This window comes from Danio rerio, chromosome 23 (assembly GCF_049306965.1).
Source record: "Danio rerio strain Tuebingen ecotype United States chromosome 23, GRCz12tu, whole genome shotgun sequence".
Classification (NCBI taxonomy): Eukaryota; Metazoa; Chordata; class Actinopteri; order Cypriniformes; family Danionidae; genus Danio; species Danio rerio.
The window spans coordinates 48,350,751-48,370,860 of NC_133198.1; the positions used below are offsets into that span (position 1 = coordinate 48,350,751).

Consider the following 20,110-nt stretch of genomic DNA (forward strand, 5'->3'; position numbering starts at 1 on the left):
TTTTATCTATTTTGAAATGTGTGTAGCATGTACATGACATATTTGATTCCTCCGCGTACCACTAGTGGTACACGTACCACAGTTTGAGAACCACTGAGCTAATTAGTATTGTTCTATAGTCTATTGTGCTAAAAATCTTAGTTAATATTTAGACTTTAGTCAAAATGAATTTGAATTCACCCATAAATTAATCAATGTCATTTTAATAATGTCACATTTATAGGAACTTTTACATCGCCTATATATTTTCAAAGCCACTTTATTAGTATTAAATGGTCAATTAAGTGTAAATCAATTATAGACAAACCTAACTAGCTTATTAAGTGGCTCTACTTTTTCCTAATTCCACGTAGGTCTAAATGTAAATGTTGTTATCACTAACATTATTTAAGTAACAATTCCCACTGGTAACTACTAGCCAAATCCCAATCCTGCCCAATATCTAAACCCAACAACTTCTTAATATTAATAATCAGCTAATTAGTAGTCTATTGAGCTAAATGTGTTTTAATGCACAATTCATCCTATTGACAAAGCATCCATCTCCTATTTCTCAGACAGTTTTCATCTCATTGAATTAATTGTAAAGCTAAACACTGTTTGAATAAAGCAGCAAGACTCCCAGTGAGAAGACTGAAGTCAGGTTTATTGAAACGGTGTATGACAAACGTGGTCAGGTTATGAGTTTGGACAGTAAAGATTCAGACGGTGGAGAACTGTGGTAACTGGTTCCCGAGGATGGCCTGCCTCTCCACCCCCTGTTCAGAGATCACCGCCAGTCGGACCACTCCACCGCTGGAGCCGTCCCGCTCCATGGCCAGAGTCAGAGCTACACACAGAGACACAGACATATTAGAAAAGCACAGTGATGCTTATTAACCCTATTCTTCAAATGGACTCCCTTTCGGTTTTGTTGGTGCTGTTTGTACCCCACTGATTTCCCTGATAATCTTATTTTACTGCAAAGCCATAGCAGCATATAATCATGCATGAATTAGTCATTTTACTGTTGATCATCAGTTATCAGCATTAACCCTTTAGATTGGCCTGTGCTGAAGGGTTTCTGGCTTTCATACAGAGTAATACAGCAGACTTTAGTGTACACACAAATACACTTACTGTGTTTACCATATGTGCTGAGAGCTAAGCTGCTTATTTTGATTTCCTCACATATCGAGGTAATTGCGTAGAGGTCTCACAGACAGACAGACAGACAGACAGACAGACAGACACACTATACTCCATATAATAGTCAGAAACAAAGGTTGTTTGCACTGCAACTGATGATCAACAGTAATATTTACACACTTTACCTCTTCCCAACAGGGAAAACCAGCAACAGTCAAGAATGCATGATCATCTGCTGTCATGGCTTTGCAATCAGTAAATGTGATTACAATGGAAGTCAATGAGGCAAAACCAGCACCAACATAACCAAAAGAGAATAAATTGGCTCAAGAATTCATTGTGTTTTTAAAAAAATGTCAGAACGTTTCCCCAAAATCTGTCAAAATAAGATTCCTCAGCAAAAATCATCCCATTTGCTGAAACACAGAGAAACTTGTGGCCAAATAAAGACTCAAAATCAGCCAGGAGTGGATGAAGACGTCCCCAAGAGCACAAAAGAGGTAAAGTCCACTCAAAATCAAAATGTACAGTGTTTATTTTGCGAACTCGCATTGTTAATCTTAAGGTGAGTAATTCATTTGTGCAAGTTAATCCACTTAAAATGTGTTAGTTTTAAGGCCCGAGGTGTTTTTTTTACATGCATTTTTTATTTCTCTTTGCTATTTGGGCTTATTGGAACCTATTTAGAATAAAATATAAGTATCAACTAAGGGTCTCACGATCCTCTAAATCCTCGATTCGATTACATTTTCGATTCTAAAGGCAGGATTCGATTCGATTTTCGATTATGATTAATTAATTAATGACGAATTAATTATTTGTAGCCTACCGTTTAAACTACCTGACCTGCATGGTCTTTGTTTTACCCATAAACAAATCATACAGTAAATGAATAAAGGCAAGTTACACACATAATTACCACCTGTCAATCACTTTTTCTGCGGGACTCGTGAATAGGCAGTGATGTGTCGTTATAATGGCGTCTGTAAAAAAGACGCACAACCAACAGGAACCAGCCAACAGTATCTGAGGTGTTCGCTAAAATGACGAAGTACAAGTGAGTGAAAGATTAAAGCAGTCCTCTGACTGCCTGAACCCGCTGTCTCGAGCCCATGGCTGTGTGTGTGCGTCTGTGTCTGTGTGTGTGTCAGAGGTAGAGAGGAAGGAGGGCTGATCAGAAATGCTACACGCCACTGTGGATGTCAAATCGTTGTCGTTCTAAAATGCCATTTAAAAACAAAGACAGTGTAAACAGGGCCTGAGTGTGTACTTTTCGCGAGCGGATTTGCAACGGGGGCGGGTGGAGGATCGCGATGCCGGTGTTGTCTATCGGACGAACCGTACGTAATGTGTACATAGCAGAGCTTGCAAAACTGTGCTTTTTTTTTTGTCGACAACACGAACGTTGTCAACATAACTCACTGGAAATCCAAAATGCTTCCACACCGGCGACTTCATTGAAAGAGGAGAGAGTTTAAGCTCTGTCGACGGGTCTCCTGCTTCTGCAGTTTAACAAGCACTTCAACAAGCCTGTTTTTTCCCGCCTGGCAAGCAAAGCTGACGTAACATGGGGGCGTGGCAGCATCGACGATTCTATTTTTTGATTCGATAATCGAAATTGAGCATAAAATTCGATCGATTTCGATTAAAAGCCTAAATCGTGACACCCCTAGTATCATCTTTTGATATGATGTCCTTTTAGAGAAAATTGATGTCCATATATGTGGACTCATGGTCCCAATTTACATAAAACACTCTTTCCTGACTTCCTTGACTACACTCAAACAAATATCTTTTGTTACTTGTTCAAACTACTTAATTAAAATAAGCTGAAACAAAACAATTCTTGAGACTTCATTGGGACAACTTAATTTGTTTATGTTCAATCCACCTAAATTTGTTAAAAGTGTTAGCTTGGCTTAATTGATTTGTGTTGGGACAACATGAATGAATTGTGTGGAACTCTGCATTACTGTGTATCAGAGATTAAAAACAAAATTCTTTGCCCAATTGGGACAGTTAAAGTAGTGTTTGGGACATTTCATATGCTGCAAAACAGTTGCAGGATGACACTGTGTCTGTAACTAAATTTAAAACATTCAAAGTATTTTAGGGTGCTTTCACACCTACACTTTTGTTTCGGAACGTATCTCGTTTGCCTAGTTAGTGCGGTTCAATTGGCATATGTCAACAGGGCAATCGCGCTCTGTTCCGCGCCAAAGTAATCGCTCCGAGATCGCTTGAATGAGGTGGTCTCGGCTCGATTGAAACGAACCCTGGAGCGGTTCGATTGCAGTGAGAAAGCGATCCGATCCGAGCGCGGTTATATCACAGTGTTTTATGGAAATGTAATAGGCTTAAGGCTATATGAAGAGAGAGTTATGAGTAGGGCGGGAAGTTTCGCGAGTCTCCGGATGCCCGCAAACGAGTGATGATCTCCCGGTAATCTCGTGTCTCCCTCCCGGTCCTCAAATAGGCATCGTCGCGCACACTTCTCACCCCTCCCCACCACGTCTCTCCTCAGACATGTCGCGCGCGCACCCTGTCAATCACCACCAAACCACCACCTCTCCTGACAGCTGAGCGGGACGCTGCAAAATAAACCCTGACACTCTGACCAATGTGAGGAGAGTTTACTCGCACGTGACTTGTTTTAGCTCTTTTGGTCCGATTAGAAACTTTGCAGTGTGAAAGCGAACCGCTCCAAGAGCAAAGAGCAACAATGTAACAACTGTAATCTCTGTTTCGGAACAACTGAATCGATTCACAGGTGTGAAAGCAGCCTTAAATAGCCCCTTAAGAGCTAAAATGTGCTGTCCACGTATAGTCTACAGAACAAACCATCGTTATACAATAACTTACCTAATGATATCCTCGAAATGCTAATTTTGTCACTGTTTTGTAGCACACTAGCTTTTCCTTAAAACTAACATACTGATACTAACATCTAGAAAACTATTTTTATTTAACAAGAGCTTTAAATACTGACTTAAACCCCATTTAATCATCATACGAGTCAATCATTAGTTAATATGCCATCATTTATTTTGGAGTACGTTCAATTTTAGGATGGTTTCAACAGTTTTATAAATGAGACCCTGATTTGTGAAAGTGGAACTCATACTGAACGCATACTGTTCTGATCAGTGGAAATAAGGCACAACTTGTGTGTTTGTGTGTGTTTTGTTGGTCTGACCTCCTGCAGTGAATTTCAGACACTCTTCTTTGCTCATTCCGCTTCTGTAGTTTGAATCCACATATCCATAGATGTAGCTGCTGCCGGATCCACCGACCGACACCGGCTGCCTGGTCAACATCCCTCCCACTGGCACCGTGTACACCTGAACATACACACACACACACACATACAGTTGAAGCCAGATTTATTAGCCCCCTTTAATTTTTTTTCTTTTTTAAACATTTTCCCATGATGTTTAACAGAGCAAGGAAATGTTCACAGTATGTCTGATAATATTTTTTCTTCTAGAGAAAGTCTTATTTGTTTTATTTCGGCTAGAATAAAAGCAGTTTTTAATGTTTTAAAAACCTTTTTAAAGTTATTATTAGCCCCTTTAAGCTATATTTATTTTTGATAGTCTACAGAACAAACCATCATTATACATTAACTTGCCTAATTACCCTAACCTGCCTGGATAACCTAATTACCCTAGTGAAGCCTTTAAATGTCACTTTAAGCTGTATAGAAGTGTCTTGAAGAATATCTAGTCTACTGTCATCATGACACAGAGAAAATAAATCAGTTATTAGAGATGAGTTATTCACACTATTATGCTTAGAAATGTGTTGAAGAAATCTGCTCTCCATTAAACAGAAATTGGGGAAAAAAATAAACAGTGGGTATAATAATTGTAACTTCAACTGTATATATTTACACATACATGCATTTAGGGCATGCTCACACTATGTACAGTTGCCGAAGCGCACTTGTCCCCGTCCCCCGCCCCTCTTCCCTGACAGCCTGCACTCACACTGCATCTTCACCTTCTGAACCAGAGCACACTTACATTATCGATGATGCGACTTCAGTTAAACAGAAGAGTCGCTCTCGCTCAGCACAGTGGACATTGCTTTAGTTCCATGGTTTTGTATTATTTTTGGTCATTTGTGATGCAGTGACACAGTCAAATCTTCTGCTGAACAGATTCAGCACTGTTGACGCTCATATATGTTCATAAAGTCCTCGTGCTGCAGGTATTAGGAGGTTTGCTGAAGGTGCAGCTGTCCTGCAGTGATCTTTAATAAACGATGACAGTTCGAGTTCATTGAACAGTAAGAATGATTAATAAATCCATATTAACAGTCCCTTGAAAGTGACGTTGCGTCTTCAGTTTCAGGCTCAGGCACTCACACTGCAAGCGTATCGCACCAAAGCCCAACCGAACAGCGCTCTGGCACACCTCTTCCGACCATGCCTGGGCCCAATTCAGACCCTCACATTTATTGAACGAAGCGAAAAACACACCTGGGCACGTTTTAGATAGCATAGTGCGAGCCAGCACCGTGCAGAGATTTTCCGAAAGGCATGTGCAGGGAAAAGACCGATTCTGGATGGGCACATGCTATCATTGACTATGTGTGCATGTGCCTGATATGAGCGCACCCATACAGACACACGCACATATACACTCATGCACATATATAAACAAACACACACGTGCACGTGCACATACATACTCTCGCCCTTGCTCATTCAGATATACTCTTCCTGCTTAAGCCATACCTGTCCTCCTCTTCGTCTGTCCCACCCGGCCACGATGATGCCGGCCATCAGCTCCTCCCTGTAGCGGTAACACATGTCCCGAAACAGACTGGCTGCGGTCTGGACCAGAGGAGCTTCATCCAGCTCAATGCTGAGAACACACAGAGACAGAGTCTACATCCACACCAAAACAACACCAGACGTCTCTACTGCGCTGATCATCTGACTGTGAACTGTGTGACTAGGTGTGTGTGTGTTGCACCGTACCTGTGGAAGCCCAGCTGATAGGTGACAGCGTCAGCGATGGCCTGTGTGTCGGCCGCTGAGCCAGAGCGGCAGCAGAAGATGCGGTCGTGGATTGGTGTGAGTTTATCAGTCACCCGGTTGGCGATATAAGCCCTGCACAGATCACATCAGCCATCTGTTACACACAAACACACTCATGAACACACTCAAACCCTGTAAGAATCCCTCTGCTGAACTCACCCAGTGGTGGTACGGGAGTCTGCGCCCATCACAACTCCACCGTCAAACTCCACCGCCATGATGGTGGTCTGAACACAAGACAACCACAGTTACAGCACTATTATGAAATATAAGTGAATTACAAAACAAATAAATGATGATACTAAACGGGATTCTGTTTGAAATGATAAAAAAACAGTCAAATATTTAAAGAGTAATGGCAAAGAATAAAGATTTCAGGTGACAATTGAGTATTGTTAGGGCCAGTTTTAAGGCTATTATTGCATCATCAAATTATCCTAGCTTAAAATATGAAAACTATTTGTAAAAATTGTTATAAATAATTTAGGTTTCCTAGTGGATTAAGTGGACCTTTTACGTGTGTGTTAGGGCCTACTCACACTATGCCATCCGTACCGTGCCCAGGCCCGTTTCCCGGATCGTTTGAGAAGTGTGAGTGCGCTGAATCGGGCTCAAGCACGGTTCACTTGGCCCGGTTGGAAGAGGTGTGCCGGAGCGCGGTACACTTGAGCTTTGGCACGGTACGCTTGTGTGTGAGTGCAAAACGCGCCAAAGCCCGAAACCGAAAGCGAGACGTGACTTTAAGGGGCTGTTTCATATGGATTTATTAATCATTCTTACTGTTCAGTGAACGCAAACTGCCGTAGTTTATTAAAGACGAGAACTCCTCACAGCACGCCAGCTGCACCTTCAGCAGACCTCCTCATTCCTGCAGCACGAGAGCTTTATGATTGTTTATGAGTGGCAAAAGTGGCGGATCTGTTCGGCGAAATATCTGACTGCGTGTCCCCGCATCCCTAAGGACTGTTTGGCGAAATATTTGACTGCATGTCACTGCGTAACAAACGACTGAAAGGAAATAACTAGAGAACTCTCCACTGTGCTACTGGGTGAGAGCGTATGGCAAGCCGTTTTAGCATTTAAACCTTGTTCTGACTATCCATAAATATATTTAGAGATATAATTATATTTTGACTAGTCATAATTATAATTCAACTAGTCAGAATGACAATTAGAGATATCTGCAATTACAATTGTACAAGTACGAAATCAGATTGGAGATATCTGCAAATATATTATGACTAGTCATATTCCTCTATTGACTTCCATTGAAAAATATTTGCAGATATCTCTAAATGAGTTTTGACTCGTCAAAAATCCAATTCAAGATATCTACAACTGTAATTCGACTATTAGTAAATTAATTAGAGATATCTTCAAATATATTTGTAAATATATCTAAATAGGACGAATTAAAGATTTCTCCAAATGTATTATGTCTGGTAAAAACTCAGTTAGAGATATCTCTAATTACAATTGTGACTAGTCAAAACTCATTTAGAGATATCTGCAAATATTTTTCAATGGAAGTCAATGGAGGAATATGACTAGTCATAATATATTTGCAGATATCTCAAATCTGATTTCGTACTAGTACAATTGCAGATATCTCTAATTGTTATTCTGAGTAGTGGAAATATAATTATGACTAGTCAAAATATAATTAGAGATATCACTAATATATTTATGGAGTAAGAACAAAGATTTAAATGCTAAAAAGGCTTGCCATAGAGAGCGCTTCTGAACAGCGCAGCAGCGATGACGTAAGCGTGCCGAGGCCCGATATGGTGTGAGCGCGGGCCGTCGGGGGAGACGGGAGGGGGGACAAGCGTGCTTTGGCCCGGTTTGAGGCAACTGTACCTAGTGTGAGTACGGCCTTAATGTCATACTCCTAGGCCCGGTTTTTCAAAAGTAATCCACTAGGATTTTGGATAAGGGATTAGATCAAATCTTGAAAATAAGTTTTTCAAAAGAAAAAACAGATTACATAATCGGATTAGATCACGTAATCCAATCTTGGTTTTGATCTGGATCAAACCTTTAGTTTGGGTTTTTCAGAACTGTTTTTTTGTAGGATCTGGATCACTTTGATCCAAAAAACAGGATTAAACTGATCTCATCAGAAGGGTGGATTCATTCAGTGTGGATTTCATGCCCAAAATGTAATGAAAACTTAATAAAATTATCAAATAATACTATATTTTGATCATGCAGTATCTTACAGGATGTCCTATTTAACGTTTAATTGTTCATCCGTCAGGCTACAGTGAGTGGCTTTAACGTATTCAGCCTTTCAGTATAAGCCTACAGCAAAGTAGAAAGATTTTGGCTTCATAAAATAATCCCCCAAACAGCTGTCATTGACCAAAAACAAAACATCTTATTCTGTCACTAATTGATATATATTCATCCCAATGGAAAATATGTATTGTTTGAATATTTATCAGTGATGCATGCAATGATTAGAGAATAACAAAAAAAAAAATGCAAAGAATGGCAATGACTGATTTTTGAAATCGCTTTCAACAATTGCAAAAAGAGACTGAAAGGGCAGAAGCACAGCTTCATCTGGCAGAGGAACAACTGACTCTGACCCAACTGCAGCAAACCAGAGCCAGACTTGAGATCTGGCTCCTAAAGGCTAAGCTCAGGCAAGCTGCTCCCTCCACATCAGATGAGGAAGTCTGAAATTATTGTGGAGGTTTTGATTAAGTCTTTTATTTGTTATTTAATACATCTAAATTTCAAACCTGTTACAAATATCCTCAATGTAACGTGTTTGTGTTGTCAGATTTCATTTCAAACAGAAATAAAGTTATATTTTTTTCCCACACTGGCTATTCTACTTGTCGCTCTTTACATATCTATAGTTCTACATTGTGATTTTTTTACCCTGTTTGAGCACTGGTTATCCAGATTTAGTGATCCTGAAAAGTTCCTATCCGGATCAGATTGATCCAATCCGATGTTGCTTTAAAAAACTGACTCAAAACGTAAGCTGGATTACGTGATCATGGATCGCAAAAACAGGATTACTAAATCCGGATCAATTTTATCTGGATTAAACCTTTTGAAAAACCTGGCCCTAGACATCAATCTAACTATTAGCTTCAAATGTAAGGGATATAAATAATTTGACTGACTGACACACATTTTATTATATATATGAACAATTCCATGCAAATGTCAACCTTGCCATAAAAATAAAGTTTTGGCCAAAATAGCAAAACCATTTCTGTGTTGTGTGAGCAAGTATTTAACAGTGCTTTAAAAATACTCAAAATTGTCTCTGTTAATGTTTAAACTTTTATATTTGGTTTACCAAATTCACACAAGTGGCAATTTCACATTCGTCACATCCATGACAGAGAGACGTCACATCTGTAACAGAGCTGTATCCTCATAAATGCAAAAAATGTCAAATAAAATAAAAACAATCGTTTTTGTTCTATAGTAAGTGACTCATGTCCTTTTGATTGATATTTTTTTTGATTGAGCAGTTTAATTTACAGAATTACTACAAAGTATGTTGTGTACTGTAAACTCCATAACACATTTATTTTCCTCATTTAAAATATAAAAATGTTTACAGATTGATATTTTTTTGCTTCTATAACTCTGTGGTTAGCTGTTTTGAAAAATATAAACAGATGATTCCATATAATGTTAACATATACTTTTTATGTAAATGTATGTTTTTAATTTTTACTGCAAATGTCACATCCATATTGCTGGAATTGCTCATTTATATATATATATATATATATATATATATATATATATATATATATATATATAGAGAGAGAGAGAGAGAGAGAGAGAGAGAGAGAGAGAGAGAGAGAGAGAGAGAGAGAGAGATTTTTTTCCTTCCTAAAAAAAATACACAATCAATTATATTACTATAATTTAATAGTTATATAAAATAGAATAATATAACTTCTTGTTATAAAAATGTAGTATTTAAATACAAAAAGAGCGTTTACATAGTTTTTTTTTTTTTTTTACAAATCATCAGCTAATAATTCAAGCTCATTTTACTATCAATTACACCATTAGGGTAAAATTTGGTCATTTTAAATAGATAAACATTCAGTTTGATGTTCAGTTTCTTCTCCATTATTACCTCGTATGACTTGTATCATATTAAATGCTTTATTATGGAGTTAACGTGTAATTACAACATGTTACTTTTAAATGTAGCGTCATTTACGTTAAATAGGCTTTATTACGCTCTACAGCACAGACTGACTTAAGCAGCTTCACAATAATACACAGGAAAATAACAGCACATGTTGCAAAGACAAATTCATATGTTTATAGCATAAATTTGATGTGAATATACGGTATAAAAGAAGAAAGATGAAGGCGCTCATCCTCCACTTCTGTTGTGTCACGATCTGCTGCATCATTCGCCGACTTTTATTCGTCTACGGCCTGATAAACGCGTTATTCCACACCATAAATTAGCATTATGACATTATTAATATGATTATGAATACTTCTCACCCCTGTGCTGACTTCTCTCTGCGTCCAATCCGGACATAAATCATTATAATTATTTAAAGTTGAAGCCATAGCTGGAAACTGCAACGTCGCGGCCATCTTGCATAAACTACTCACTGAAGGACCCCACTGTAGAAGTCCGCATATGTGCCTGTGTTAAGCATCCACAGCCGCCTGACAGACAATAAAACCCAGGACTAAAGAATTACAGTCGAAATTTTAAAGCAATGAAATACGCGGATTTTTATGCATTCATGTTCATTTGAAGCACATTACATGGGTTTATTGTCTCCTGGGATTTTTTTTTTAGCTCGCATCAGGCAGCTGACCCGTCAGTCTCAGGCAGACAGCCCTGCGGAAGGTAAATAATAAAATCTTTTAACATTCCCTTTAATGTCAATATTCGCATAACACACATATTCGAAACCGTGTTGGGTGTAGTTCACGGATGGTGTGTTATCCTGATGATCTAAGTGTGTGTGTGTGTGTGTGTGTGTGTGTGTTGTTTCTGCTAGATGTTGCTGATGTATTTTATCATCATTTATTATTATTGACATGAACTGATCTGTCATTTCTCTCAGATGACTGTTCATAACTTGTATATATTTGATCGCAATGGCACCTGCCTTCACTACAGCGAGTGGAACCGCAAGAAACAGGCCGGAATCTCCAAAGAAGAGGTACTGAATGATTACAGATAATAGATGTTTGTTAATGTTTCATCTTCTTTTTCCAGTCTTTCTGGAATAGTTTCTGTAATCCACGTATTTAATTGTGGTGTTTTTCCTGTTTGATTTCATGCATGATGTGAAATCATTGTAATAATAATAACCCCTTCGGTAGACACATGCTGATCTTCAGTAATTTAGTGCAGGGGTTTTCAAACTTTTTAATCTCAGGGACCCCCAAATAAGATGATTTCTTGCAGGGGACCCCTTTGCCTAAAGTTTAAAAGCACTTATACATTTCAAGTATAAATATGTCAACTAAAATTCTGTTTAACTTAAAGACACCAGTTCGTATTTCACAGGCATGCAAAATGGTATTGTTTTTAAATTTATTTATTTTATTAGCTGGCAACTCACTATAGCCAAAAAGTATTCTCAATTTTTTTTTTCATTAAATACAATGAAATATTTAAATTAAATGAAAAAGATAGCTTTTCTAAATGAGGCAGTGGTAGATGAAAAGTTAAACCTTGATATTTGTAACATTTGTAGTTTCTGTAGTCTTGTTTTTATGGAAAACTGCTAAATGTTTAAGTTGAACGTATGCGTCTGCTTACTGTGTTGTCTGACAAAGGCACACAATCTACCTTTCGTGCCGCTTCCTCTCCAAATAACTCTTTGACGATGTCTTTGGTAGCTGGTAATAACAATGCTTCGCCAACTGTGTGCGGCTTTTTAGCACGCGCCATGTGGAGTGATGCCAAATATAACATTTTAAACACCTCACTGGGGTTAATGCTTGCTGCTGAAAAATGCTAGCCTGCCAGGCCAAACACAGCTCCTGCTGTTTGAAATTGTCGATTTGTCTGCCTCATTGGGATGTTTCTGCTGTAGATGGCGCTTGAGCTTGGATGGTTTCATGCATTCATTGAAGAGAATCGCTTGACAAAGAACACACTGAGGTATATCGACTCCCTGCTTTAACATGCAGGTAAAACCAAGCGCAATGGAAGAGTTGTTATATTTTCTGGTTTTTGCCCTAACCCTCGCCAAGTCAGATTTGCATGAACTGCTTGCGGGAGCTGGATTCTTTAAAAATCTTTCCATCATCTGTACCGCACTTATAGCCGCTAATTGTATGCAAAGCCTTAAAGAGGGCAAAGGATTTTGGGATAAAAACATTACTATTAAGTATCTACTTATATAAATCAAAAAACTATATATAGATTAATAATTTATAGTCATTAATAAATTTAGGATTGGAAAAAATATCTCATAAAAATCATTTTCAAGTTTTTCGCAGGCCCCCTAGCACTCTCTTGCAACCAGTTTGAAAACCCCTGATTTAGTGTAGACTTTAATAATGATCATGCAAAATACTGTGAATAATTCTTTATTATTGAAACATTTAGAGTGTTTTTTTTAAGAATATTCAGATTGTTGTGCTTCATTAGTTGTTCATCAGAGCACAGTTGATTTATTTTAAAACAACATTTCTATAGACATTGTTGATGATGATCATGGTGATGATGTGTGTTTTGTCAGGAGTTTAAGCTGATGTACGGGATGCTGTTCTCCATCCGCTCTTTCGTCAGTAAGATGAGTCCACTGGACATGTATCCTTCCTCTCGTTAACCAGTCAACATGCATGTTTGTCCGTCAGGATCTGTGTAATTCCTTCACTCAGCGTATCAGGAAAGACGGATTCCTGTCGTTCCAGACCAGCCGCTATAAACTGCATTATTATGAAACTCCCACAGGAATCAGGCTGGTGATGAACACAGACCTCAGTGTGCCGAACTGCAGAGAAACCCTGCAGCAGATCTACAGCACTGTAAGACTCCGCTCTACTCTAATGATCGTAGTCATGGTCTTCTACTGTAGCAACCTATTACTATACTCTAGTACGCTTGTCTTGTACTGTAATATTTACTGTACATTAGTATTCAGTGTACTCTGGTCTTGTATAGTAACTATGGTAAATGATAGTGTACTTGGTGTAGTTTAGTACTCTGGTCTTGTATAATAACTATGGTAAATGATAGTGTACTTGGTGTAGTTTAGTACTCTGGTCTTGTATAGTAACTATGGTAAATGATAGTGTACTTGGTGTAGTTTAGTACTCTGGTCTTGTATAGTAACTATGGTAAATGATAGTGTACTTGGTGTAGTTTAGTACTCTGGTCTTGTATAGTAACTATGGTAAATGATAGTGTACTTGGTGTAGTTTAGTACTCTGGTCTTGTATAGTAACTATGGTAAATTAGTACTCTGGTCTTGTATAGTAACTATGGTAAATGATAGTGTACTTGGTGTAGTTTAGTACTCTGGTCTTGTATAATAACTATGGTAAATGATAGTGTACTTGGTGTAGTTTAGTACTCTGGTCTTGTATAGTAACTATGGTAAATGATAGTGTACTTGCTGTAGTTTAGTACTCTGGTCTTGTATAATAACTATGGTAAATGATAGTGTACTTGGTGTAGTTTAGTACTCTGGTCTTGTATAGTAACTATGGTAAATTAGTACTCTGGTCTTGTATAGTAACTATGGTAAATGATAGTGTACTTGGTGTAGTGTAGTACTCTGTTCTTGTATAGTAACTATGGTAAATGATAGTGTACTTGGTGTAGTTTAGTACTCTGGTCTTGTATAGTAACTATGGTAAATTAGTACTCTGGTCTTGTATAGTAACTATGGTAAATGATAGTGTACTTGGTGTAGTTTAGTACTCTGGTCTTGTATAGTAACTATGGTAAATGATAGTGTACTTGGTGTAGTTTAGTAATCTGGTCTTGTATAGTAACTATGGTAAATTAGTACTCTGGTCTTGTATAGTAACTATGGTAAATAATAGTGTACATGGTGTAGTTTAGTACTCTGGTCTTGTATAGTAACTATGGTAAATTAGTACTCTGGTCTTGTATAGTAACTATGGTAAATGATAGTGTACTTGGTGTAGTTTAGTACTCTGGTCTTGTATAGTAACTATGGTAAATGATAGTGTACTTGGTGTAGTTTAGTACTCTGGTCTTGTATAGTAACTATGGTAAATTAGTACTCTGGTCTTGTATAGTAACTATGGTAAATGATAGTGTACTTGGTGTAGTTTAGTACTCTGGTCTTGTATAGTAACTATGGTAAATGATAGTGTACTTGGTGTAGTTTAGTACTCTGGTCTTGTATAGTAACTATGGTAAATGATAGTGTACTTGGTGTAGTTTAGTACTCTGGTCTTGTATAGTAACTATGGTAAATTAGTACTCTGGTCTTGTATAGTAACTATGGTAAATGATAGTGTACTTGGTGTAGTTTAGTACTCTGGTCTTGTATAGTAACTATGGTAAATGATAGTGTACTTGGTGTAGTTTAGTACTCTGGTCTTGTATAGTAACTATGGTAAATGATAGTGTACTTGGTGTAGTTTAGTACTCTGGTCTTGTATAGTAACTATGGTAAATTAGTACTCTGGTCTTGTATAGTAACTATGGTAAATAATAGTGTACATGGTGTAGTCTAGTACTCTGGTCTTGTATAGTAACTATGGTAAATGATAGTGTACTTGGTGTAGTTTAGTACTCTGGTCTTGTATAGTAACTATGGTAAATGATAGTGTACTTGGTGTAGTCTAGTACTCTGGTCTTGTATAGTAACTATGGTAAATGATAGTGTACTTGGTGTAGTTTAGTACTCTGGTCTTGTATAGTAACTATGGTAAATGATAGTGTACTTGGTGTAGTTTAGTACTCTGGTCTTGTATAGTAACTATGGTAAATGATAGTGTACTTGGTGTAGTCTAGTACTCTGGTCTTGTATAGTAACTATGGTAAATGATAGTGTACTTGGTGTAGTTTAGTACTCTGGTCTTGTATAGTAACTAAGGTAAATGATAGTGTACTTGGTGTAGTTTAGTACTCTGGTCTTGTATAGTAACTATGGTAAATGATAGTGTACTTGGTGTAGTTTAGTACTCTGGTCTTGTATAGTAACTATGGTAAATGATAGTGTACTTGGTGTAGTTTAGTACTCTGGTCTTGTATAGTAACTATGCTAAATTAGTACTCTGGTCTTGTATAGTAACTATGGTAAATTAGTACTCTGGTCTTGTATAGTAACTATGGTAAATGATAGTGTACTTGGTGTAGTTTAGTACTCTGGTCTTGTATAGTAACTATGGTAAATGATAGTGTACTTGGTGTAGTTTAGTACTCTGGTCTTGTATAGTAACTATGGTAAATTAGTACTCTGGTCTTGTATAGTAACTATGGTAAATAATAGTGTACATGGTGTAGTTTAGTACTCTGGTCTTGTATAGTAACTAAGGTAAATGATAGTGTACTTGGTGTAGTTTAGTACTCTGGTCTTGTATAGTAACTATTAGGGATGTAACGGTATCAGAATTTCACGGTACGGTAATACCTCGGTATCAATGTCACGGTACGGTATTTATTGAATCATTTACAGGAAAAAACAAAACTTATGAAAATACTCCAAAAAAGTGCCAAAAGTGTCAATGACATACAAATTAGCCATCTATCTGTAAGCTTTGAAACAGGAACTTCAATTTTAATAACAAAAAAAATATTAAACCATGTAAAAAAAAATGTAAGTTTTTAATTTAGTATTGTTGAAAACTCATCACATTCAACATTTAATCACTCACTCACTTAGATAGAGATGGGTTTAAAGGAAAATTATCATATAAATATAATCTGGTAAAAGCTGGTATCTCTGGGCATTTACAATGTCCCCTGCAACAGAAAAAAAAACCTCTCATTTGGTACTGAGGTTTCTGGGACAAGAGAGATATGACTTATATGACTTATTTCTTGAGCGCCGAAAACGGAGCTTTTTGGAAACGCTGGAGAGGCCGTTTTCATTCTAAAACGCTGCTGCTCCGTCTCAGTGTGGATGGGGAAAGACGGAGACATCTGAAAACGGAGGCGGGGCTGCAAACGTTCGCCTATCTGATTGGGGCTTTTCCTCAATATTAAGTAGCCCACACACAGTTCAGTCTTGCATCCTCTTCTTGTAAGTTAAGACTTCGCAAGTTTGATCAAGGCTGCAGTCTCCCCCTTCTCAGTTTGATATGGAAAACATACCGAGGACACGGGTAAATCTTCAAAGGGAACAGTGTACTTTATAAATTCATTCACATCACCTTGGCTACGTTGTTTCACTTTCTCATCAATAAAATGTAAACATGATATAAGGAACTGCCTATTTTCTTTTTAATATTAGCAACTTAACAGACAGCAGAAATGTTGAGGCGTCGTGCTGCATATATGAGCGTCATCTTCACTGTGTGGATATTTATAACAAAACGGAGCCGATAACAACTGCCTCCTTTCAATTTCAGTGAAAATACGAAACACACCCTCTCTTTTGCTGAATATCAGTTTTAATAATCGATAATTATAAAAGTATAACATACAATAAGTTTATACATTGTAGGAAATAAAGGCAAGCGATCAGTCAATGTACCTGGATTAATCATTAACTTATCTTTGCGCTTAACCAAAACATGTTACCCGTGAACAAGTAACTTAATAGATTCCAATGACCAAAGTCAGGGAATTGGCCTATGTCGTTAGATAAAGACAACAACATGAATGAAATATCACGCTTAGCAAATATAGCGAGATCAGATCCAGCGGGAGATGCTTGATGAGCAGTCCGACAAGCAGAGCTCTCATCTGGGTAGAAATGCTGGAGCGCTTGCCCGAGAGTGTGTGTGTGGTCACGTGATGTGCGTTTTCAGCGTTTTGGTGTGGACGGAGAGCTGTTCAGAAACGCTGGGTAAAACGCGAGTTTGGACGCGGATCGTTTTCATTCTACAACGCCGTTTTAAAACTAAAATGCACTCTTGTAAAAGGGGCCTTAGAGTTTTACAGCTCTTTTTGATCCCCGCTTCTAGCAGCACACTCCATTTCCGCATTACTGGATCTGTAGCGACAACAGACCGCAAGGGATGATGGGGATTGTAGTTTTCGCTACCTCCCGTTCGCTTCATTCGCCTGAGCAAATTTTCTCAGAAGACCTATAGTTTTACCGAGTCATGCGACTTCGGTAATATCGAAAAAAATTAATATTGCGGTATGACGGTATTTACAATACCGTTACATCCCTAGTAACTATGGTAAATGATAGTGTACTTGGTGTAGTTTAGTACTCTAGTCTTGTATAGTAACTATGGTAAATGATAGTGTACTTGCTGTAGTTTAGTACTCTGGTCTTGTATAGTAACTATGGTAAATGATAGTGTACTTGGTGTAGTTTAGTACTCTGGTCTTGTATAGTAACTATGGTAAATTAGTACTCTGGTCTTGTATAGTAACTATGGTAAATGATAGTGTACTTGGTGTAGTCTAGTACTCTGGTCTTGTATAGTAACTATGGTAAATGATAGTGTACTTGCTGTAGTTTAGTACTCTGGTCTTGTATAGTAACCATGGTAAATTATTGTGTACTTGGTGTAGTCTAGTACTCTGGTCTTGTATAGTAACTATGGTAAATGATAGTGTACTGTACTCTAGTACTCTTTATTGTATAGTAACTAGTAACTGATAGTGTAGTCTAGTACTCAGTGTAGTTTAGTACTCAGGTATTCTGCTCTTGTACTACAGTAACTGTGATGCTGTACTCTGGCACTCTACTATAGTAACTGTTCCCCCTTTTCTGTCTGCTGTAGTTGTATGTGGATTTGATCGTGAAGAACCCGCTGTGTGTTCTGGGTGAGTCTCTGCAGAGTGAACTCTTCAACTCTAAGCTGGACTCCTTCATCCGAGCGCTACCGTTCTTCAGTGTGCGCGCAGCATGAGCCCACATCCCTTTATCCCTTCATCATCACAATAAAACACCACCAGCTTCTGTTCGCATTCACTCTGTTCCCCAATCACTGCTCAGTTCGTACTTGTGTTGAATATAAATAAATAACTCTTTTTATGACGTTACTTTCCTTTTTTGTGTGTCTCTGTGTGTGTGTGTGTGTGTGGTTGAGTCAGTGCTCATGCACAATATGAGTATGAAGCAAGATCAGTGTAAAAGTATGTAGTTTATGCTGTATAATTTATGTCCGGGGTGACTCGGTGGCTCAGTGGTTAGCACTGTGGCCTCACAGCAAGAAGGTTGCTAGTTCAAGTCCCAGGTGGGTCAGTTGGTGTTTCTGTGTGGAGTTTGCATGTTCTCCCTGTGTTGACGTAGGTTTCTTCTGGGTGCTCCGGTTTTCCCCACAGTCCAAACACATATGCTATAGGGGAATTGATGAACTGAATTAACAGTAGTGAATGAGTGTGTATGGATGTTTCCCAGTGATGGATTGCAGCTGAAAGGGCATCCGCTGCGTAAAAAAAAACATGCTGGATAAGTTGGTGGTTCATTCTGCTGTGGCGAGCCCGGATTATTAAAGGGACTAAGCCGAAAAGAAAATGAATGAATAAAACTTTGTTACAGTAATCATTCTGCATAAATCTGCAGATTTTTAACAAAATTCTCAGCAGAAATATCACAAAATGTCCACAGATTCCGTCTGGCCCTAATAATAAACCACATTATAACCTCAACCATATACTAATTACATTAGTTATTATTACTCACTAGTTATATTAGTCACACTGTAACAACAACACCTAAAAATAAAGCATATCCAACAAAAAAAATCCAAAAAAATCCAAAATCCAAACAACATTAGTGGGGCAATTGCTGGACTGGGATTAGGACAGAAAGCAGAGATTGGGTTTGAAGAATCTAACTAAGGATCTGAGAGTCCTTGAAGCAAACTCATCTGTGTTGTTTCAAGAAAGCAACCATTCATTTGGGTTGTGTTTCATTTTCAGTGGTTTTTATTTATTTAATCTTCATTTAGTTATTTTATTGAATTATGTGATCATTAGTCATTTATAATTATCATTCATTTTCTTTTCGGCTTAGTCCCTTTATTTATTAGGGGGTGCCACAGAGGAATGAACCGCCAACTTATCCAGCACATTTTACACAGCGGATGCCCTTCCAGCCACAGCCCAACACAAGGAAACACCCACACAGTCTTGCACACACACTACGGCCATTGAGCTTATTCAAGCCCCCTACAGTGCATGTCGTCGGACTGTGGGGGAAACCAGAACACCTGGAGGAAACCCACACCAACAAGGGGAGAACATGCAAACTCCACAAAGAAATGCCGACTGACCCAGCTGGGACTCAAACCAGCGACCTTCTCGCTGAGGCGATTGTGCTACCCACTACGCAACTATGATTATGAACTCTGCTCTTTATCATCAATACTTCACCTCCTGCTTCTGCTGCTCTGGTTTTCTCAGTCAATTCTATATTGATAGGACACTGTTTATTCAGCTGCATACTGCTTAACAGGTTTGGGTTTTGGAAAGTTTGCTGATTTGTCCAGATACCTGGAGGAACTGACATTTTCTGCCAAGATCTGGCATAGAGATGGTGATCTAACAGGCTGGAGATAAGAGTTTATGATGCTGTTAGTGTAACACTTCCCACCCAGAGTGCAGTAATGAACTCACAGTGGGCAGTTGCACATTTAAGATGATTGTTTTATCCTGAAAAGTATGAATGAATTGTTTCAGTAGCTGCACTTGTGCTATGCATGCATTAATTCTCACTATCTTATTCTCTCGAGATTTTTATGCATGAAACAGTAGTATTTTTAACATTGCATCAGTATCATGTATTCAGTACACTATTACTTTTTACACTATTACTATATTACTTTGAACAACGACTTAATAAACAACAT

At 38.1% G+C, this 20,110-nt stretch overlaps 2 protein-coding genes across 3 annotated transcripts; one reads left to right on the forward strand and one right to left on the reverse strand.

The window, feature by feature from the left end:
* Window positions 1-701: 701 nt before the first annotated feature.
* Window positions 702-10,750, reverse strand: psmb6 (proteasome 20S subunit beta 6). Its single transcript, NM_131152.1, is given in 6 exon segments — window positions 702-829; window positions 4,325-4,469; window positions 5,870-5,999; window positions 6,116-6,247; window positions 6,335-6,402; window positions 10,682-10,750. Coding segments are annotated over 6 exon segments (672 nt in total).
* A 246-nt stretch (window positions 10,751-10,996) lies between these two features.
* Window positions 10,997-18,299, forward strand: trappc1 (trafficking protein particle complex subunit 1; the record flags this gene model as incomplete). Of its 2 annotated transcripts, none has more annotated exon segments than NM_001430947.1 (5): window positions 10,997-11,039; window positions 11,260-11,358; window positions 12,892-12,962; window positions 13,042-13,180; window positions 18,038-18,299. In NM_001430947.1, coding segments are annotated over 4 exon segments (438 nt in total). In that variant the 3' UTR covers window positions 18,167-18,299.
* Window positions 18,300-20,110: the final 1,811 nt, after the last annotated feature.